Source organism: Crocuta crocuta, unplaced genomic scaffold, assembly GCF_008692635.1.
Source record: "Crocuta crocuta isolate KB4526 unplaced genomic scaffold, BGI_CrCroc_1.0 scaffold467, whole genome shotgun sequence".
In the NCBI taxonomy this organism is placed as follows: domain Eukaryota; kingdom Metazoa; phylum Chordata; class Mammalia; order Carnivora; family Hyaenidae; genus Crocuta; species Crocuta crocuta.
Genome location: NW_027530632.1, coordinates 1761789 through 1768136, shown reverse-complemented (window position 1 = coordinate 1768136; position 6348 = coordinate 1761789). Strand labels below are relative to the sequence as shown.

The following is a 6348-nucleotide window of genomic DNA, read 5'->3' as shown; positions in this document are numbered from 1 at the left end:
TAAAGTCCCGGCTCACAGTGCTAGAGTGTTTTCCTAAAGCCTCCATAAATTCTGCGTTCCCTTTGATACTTGGGCAAGCCACCATTTCCTTCCCCACACCAACTCGGGGACATGTTTGTGGAGGAAGAGGGAGGCAGGGCAACTTCTCTGGCTCNGGCTGTTGCTCCCTCTCCCAAAAATGAAAAATGGCTTGAAAACTACAGAAGCCATCCATCTCCCTGCCGCAGGGGATGACGCCGATCGGCTTTATTTCCACCATCTGTGGAGGTAAAGGGCACCGCGGCAGCTGTGTTTTGCTGAAGAGCTAACGCGGCTTCCCCGTCTTGCAACCAAGGTGAAGGGGCCAGGCTGCGTGACCAGGGCTGGGAGGGAGGGATGGCAGTGAAGACACATTTGTGATCCANAGTGGAGCCCTATGCGGGGCTCGATCTCACGAACCGTTGAGATCATGACCGGAGCCGGTACCGAGAGTCAGATGCTTAACCAGCTGAGCCATCCAGGAGCCCCTTGAACACCTTCCGAGATTCTCAATGACTGGACGATGCTTGAGAAAAAGAGCAGAGCTCTGGGCCACTGCGTCAGTGGGTCGTTAGAAACTCAGAGGTGGCATGGTGGCATGGCCGACGTTGCCCATGACCCGTTCTGGTTATCTCTAGATGCCCAGGTCTCCACATTCCAATTCTCCTTCTAGCACCCGTCCTCCTGGCGAGGCGGGGCACAGCAACCAAGTAGGGACCGTACACACAGTCGCCGCTCTGTGGGTCCACATGGTTTCCACATGTGGAGAGTGTAACGAGATGACTTTAAAGCCCTGTTAACTTTTTCCATTTTAGCTGACATTTCTGGATGAGGCACCAGCTCTCTGGGGAGGCCAGTTCGAAGGATTCCACAGAGCCCGAAGCCAGCTGTGAAAGGCCAGCCTGGGGCAGAGCCACTGGGGAAAAAGTTGCGCTAGAGTTTCCAGTTATTCCAAGTGTCGATTCCTAAGGCCGCGATTAGGGAAGGAGGCTACCTCTCCACTTCCCCGTCCCACCCGGNNCCCACCGGTGTGTGAGCACAGGACAAGTCTCTGGGGCTGCAAAGATGAAGGAGACATAGCCCCTATCCCTCGGAGCTCAGATAGAAACGAAGGTTTAGGCTATCGTAGGGAGTCGGTGCTCTAATTCCGATGGAGACTCCACTCGATCTGCAGCACGCTCTCTCAGCGAGAGAGCCACTTTATGCCTCAGCGTCTGCACTTCCAAAGTGAGGACTTGTGCCTACCATCAACGATCATGTGCCTTTTGATACACTCAGGGGTTTACGAAGTGTTCTAGGGTCCTTGGCACTGTGTCAATACAGAGTCTGAGTCCCATCATTAGCGTATAACCCATTACTACCACCACTACACAGAACACGTAAGCCCGATGCTGTAGCCATTAGTGAGACGACCCTGTTTGCTGAGCAAGGTGACTTCCTGCCGGCTGCCACAGCACAGGCTGGGGGGGCCTCAGGTGACCGGATGTGAAAAGACTTTGAAGCCCTGATCCCAGCTTGAGCCGTGCTAAGTAAGGAAAAGCCCTAACTGAATCACAAGAGAGAAAAAAACAGAAGAGCAGCAGAGGGAACTCTNGTTCCCCGCCGCAGGTAAGACCGCCCTTGGGCAGAGTGTGCACTGAACCCAAGCCACAAACCCCAGGCCCGCCTCCCACAGGAGACGGCAGACGTCAGAGGGGCTCTGGCGTAGCATGCCACGGGAGGGCTGTGCAGGAAGAGAGTCTGGTCAAGGCTCTGGAAAGCTCTGTGCAGTCTGTGGGGAACAATAAGAATGCAGAATAGAAATGTAAGCTGCAGGCTGATGGGCCCGTTAGGAATTCGGGCCGTCTTTGAAAGGAATCCGCGGAGATGATGCAAAACACCAAGCATGCGACCCAGATCGTGGCAGGGCATTTTGGAGGGAGAGGGTACTGGGAATGAGACATTTTCTAATCTGACCGGTCTGAAGTTTCCCCCGAGCGAAGCGAAGGGTCACTGCGCAATTAGAGGCCGAGCTGGGCTGAACACGGCCCGCTGTGCAACTCAGACACATGACCTCCATGAAGCCGAGCTGGGCTCGGAGGCAGATGTGCGCTGAGCTGGGGACATCTTCGAAGGAAGTGGTGGAACAGTCTTTCTTTCTGCCTTTACTGTCAGATCATAAAGGCAGAGACAAAACAGGCTGCTGAGAAAAGGAGAGGATAATGACTCGGTGGCCTCACTGTTAGGGAAGAAACATCTAGGTCCTCCAGAGGCCAGGCTCCCACATCACTGGACTTTCTAGGACAGCTCATCCCCGGGGCCATGAGAGATAATCTAATAAATATCCGCAGCTTCCTGACGGGAAGACAGCTTAATGTGCAAAACGCCTTCAGATCCAAGTGTTTGAAAACAAGGCTTCCTCTGTGTAGAAGGACGCAAGTGTCTTCCAGTTCACTTCTAAGTCAGAGTGTGTGGTCTGTGGTCCCTGACTTCAACTTCCCTTCTAGTCCCCGATCAATACTTAGCACCGGGTGCTGTGCTGGGTACTTTACATATGGTATCTCAAGTCACTCTTGGAACTGCCAGGAAGTAGGTATTATCTCGTCTTATTCTTTTTTGTTTTTATTTTTATTTTTTTAGTTTAGAGAGAGCAAGTGAGCACACAAGCAGGGGAGAAGGGCAGAGGGAGAGAGAGAGAATCCCAAGCAGGCTCCACACTCAGTGTGGAGCTAAACGCAGGGCTCGATCCCATGGCCCTGGGACCATGACCTGAGCCCATATCAAGAGTTAGATGCTTGACCAACTGAGCCACCCAGGCACCCCGGTATTGTCTCATTTTAGAGGTAAGGAATCTTGAAGTTCAGGCAGGTCAAAAATCTTGCACCAAATCACACAGCTCGCAAGTAGATTCAAAGACTACAAGACACAGGGCAGGCTGAAACTGTTAAGATCTCACAAACCCACTTTTCATAGGCGGTAAATCCAATAGGCTGAAAGCAGGTTCTCCGTATCTGAATGGATCAAACATCAAGTCACAAATCTTCGTTACAAGGTAAGAGACAAAAAGAGAAACACGGTGTTGTGAGAACCTTCTGGAGGAGAGAATCACGGCCAGCCAGGTGAATCGAAGGTGGCTTCATGGATGGGGTGCTACCTGAAGTGAGTCTTAGAGGAAGGGTAAGATTTCAGCAGGTAAAGAAAACTGGAAGCTATTTTCTACTGAAGAAATGGCAAGAGAAAAAGGGCAAGCAAACAAATAAATGAAATGACAGCGGGAAGCAGGAGGTAGAAATATGAAGTGCTAGCTAGCCCACGCGGCTTTGGGGCTGTGATGGCCCAAGAAAGCAGACTCCTGCGTCTATTTCATCTCAGGTCCGTTCCATCAGGATGACCTAGTTCTCCCTCACACTAATGCTAGCACACTGGGGCTGATATTCCAGAAAATCACCCCAGGTCACTCTCACACACATGTACATCCAAGTGGATTGGCCCTCCTGAGTCCCCTTCTGATGCTTCAGGCTCTAGTTCTTCCACACGGGATTTAGTTTTATCCATTCCTTTGGTCTCAGATGAGGACTCCCCACTGCAGCCCCTGCCTGAAAACAATACTCCAACTGACAACCCTAAGCCTCCCAGTGCACAAGGGGGAGGAGGAGCTCGACGCTAGAGATTTTGGTCTTCCCTTAAAGAGGGAAGAGATGTTATGGAGAGTTTGTGAGCAGAAAAGCAGTGCTGTGATGTTCTTGCTCTTAGAAGGTATTAAGCTGCTGTATGTGAAGATGGATTTAAACATTTAGAGGGGCGCCTGGGTGGCTCAGTTGGTTAAGCGTCCGGCTTCAGCTCAGGTCTTGATCTCGCGGTTTGTGGGTTCGAGCCCCACGTCGGGCTCTGTGCTGACAGCCAGCTCAGAGCCTGGAGCCTGTTTCTCCATCTCTCTGTGTCTCCCTCTCTCTCTCTGACCCTCCTCTGCTCATGCTGTCTCTCTCAGAAATAGATAAAACATTAAAAATAAATAAATAAACAAACAAACAAACAAACATTTAGAGATTGGTGGAAGAAAGACCAACATGGAGGCCCTGAAATAGCCAGGAGGAAATGTGGGTCAGAACAAGAGTGAAGACAGTAAGAATGGAGAGGAAAGAGTGACTGCCAGGAGTAGGCAGAGGTAGAACTGTCAAGCTCTTCTTCCAGATTATGGGACTTTGGGCCAAACACCTCATCTCCTTAAACCCCAGCAGCCTCACGTAAGGTAGGAGGATAATAGTTCTGACTCATGAAGTGCTTCTCACAAAGCAAATGAAGTAATGCCTTCAGAGCAAGGACAACGATGGCTAGAACACAGTCCAAAATGTCAGGATTACCGAGATGAGCAAGTCTGCGGAGAGGCTGGGATAATGCCGGAGTCTGCATAGCCGGGACGGCGGGTGCCAGGAAGTCGAAAGCAGACGTTCAGCGGGAGAGTGAGGTGTCTCAGAAAGCAGTTCACTGTGCTTTCCTTTTGCATCACCATCATCTCCACACTGTACCTTTGGGGCTCTAGTATGGCAGAGCCCTAGGCTAGTAACATTGGGCCCTCTAACCACAGCTCTTTAGCTGGTAGGAACTCCTGCTTTGAAAAATCTGCCCTGAAATTTTAGATCTAATACCCTCATAGCCAATGAAGCAAGACGTTTTCATTTTGTCTCAGGCATCTGTATGTATGTGTGAGTGTCTTAACGTTAAAAAGACAGAATAGCAATTCGGGAATAGCAATTCGGAACAGGCTAACATTCACAATCATGACCAACTCTTCCTTTTGTAGCACTTAAATGGGAATGTGTCATCAATAACATAATTGGGACAGTCGAGGGGAAATCAGGGATAATGAAAGGTAAATGTACAATCAGGGGTAGTCCCCCAAACAAAAATACGCAGGACAAAGCCCATGGAGGGATGGGCGCTCGCTTACCCGGACAGTATGATTTCCAGGAGATCATCAGTCACAGGTAACCTGGAGGATTTGCACAGCCTTCTGATGTCTTTGGTGGGTAATACTTTTTTTCTGCATTAAAACAGAGGAGACAGGTGTTTACAGATCTTGTGTGTCTTTTTAAAAAATTTTTTTAAATGTTTTATTTATTTCTGAGAGAGAGAGAGCGTGAGCAGGGGAGTGTCAGATAGAGAGGGAGACACAGAATCCAAAACAGGCTCCAGGCTCTGAGCTGGCTGTCAGCACAGAGCCCGACGTGGGGCTCGAACCCACGAACCGTGAGATCATGACCTGAGCCGAAGTCGGACGCTTAACCGACTGAGCCACCCAGGCACCCCGGATCTTGTGTATCTTGAGTAACAATTACATACTATAGGAAGGCAAACACAGACGCCTCCCCAAAGATCTACACGAGGAAAGGAGTATCAACATCGGTAGTGGAATTCGAGTAAGGAAAAACTACTACTGCATTTCACCAACGCTTTCCATTGCAGAAGGCATGAGATTCTGTCCTTGCAAAGGTCTTTCCATCACGATGCAGACTCTTGGTTGGTGACAGTACAGCGTTCTGGGGCTGTAGCCACAAGTGTTGCTCTAAGTAACTGATCTGCATTCTTGACCCCTGGTCAAAAGTGCTTCTGATATTTGAAAACATCTCTTAATTTGACAGAGATCTGGGACCTCCAACACAAGTATTCAATGACTTGAGGGTGTTTTTCTAGTCTTTTCTTGGACCCGAACCTTTGCAATCTGGAAGCACCAGCTGGGGCCTTAAGAATTTTGTCAGATGGTTTCTCCAGAGCAGCCCAAGTGTCATTTTCCTCAGCCTGCCTGCGGGGGGGGAGGGGAGGGGCACAGAAATGCTTGGCCAATGTTCTCACTCGGCCGATATTCTAGGCACAAAGCAAAATGAGAACCAATAGGAAGGAAAGCGAGCAGCTTTGTTCACGGCGAGGTTATAAAATGAGGAGAGAATGTTTATGTCTGGAATGGAAGCTTGTCGGATCTGGAAGAGCCTCAGAGCTGCCGGATCAAGCAGCCTCATCGTTCCCAGGAGGTATTCCTTTAGTGAAGGAGGGTCACACATCTCACCCCACGGGAGGGGTACCACAAGGGTGGAAGGCAGGGCCAGGGTCATGGCCAAGCTCAGGCCACACATCCTCCAGAAGGCTCAGGAAAGTATATCATCTTTACCAAAACTCAACGAGGATGTATTATTATGGATTAGGAAAAAAATAATCATGTTCATCATTAAGATAAACTATTGGACCTTTAAAGATATTCAGGGTACATGGCAGGCCACTTGGGTGTAAATTTCAGGTCTGGGGATGATGGAAGGGGTCATGGGGGCAAAGAAACTAACAAATTAGAGGATAGATTTC

The 6348-nt window shown here is 49.7% G+C and overlaps 1 protein-coding gene across 3 annotated transcripts in view; it reads right to left on the bottom strand.

Moving 5' to 3' along the window:
- The window catches only part of EFHC2 (EF-hand domain containing 2), a 181624-nt gene that overhangs the window by 18942 nt on the left and 156334 nt on the right, over nucleotides 1-6348 (bottom strand). For all 3 annotated transcript variants that reach the window (XM_077768535.1, XM_077768533.1, XM_077768534.1), the window contains one exon: nucleotides 4946-5038. In XM_077768535.1, the coding sequence (XP_077624661.1) occupies nucleotides 4946-5038 (93 nt within the window). The remainder of the gene's footprint in view (nucleotides 1-4945; nucleotides 5039-6348) is intronic.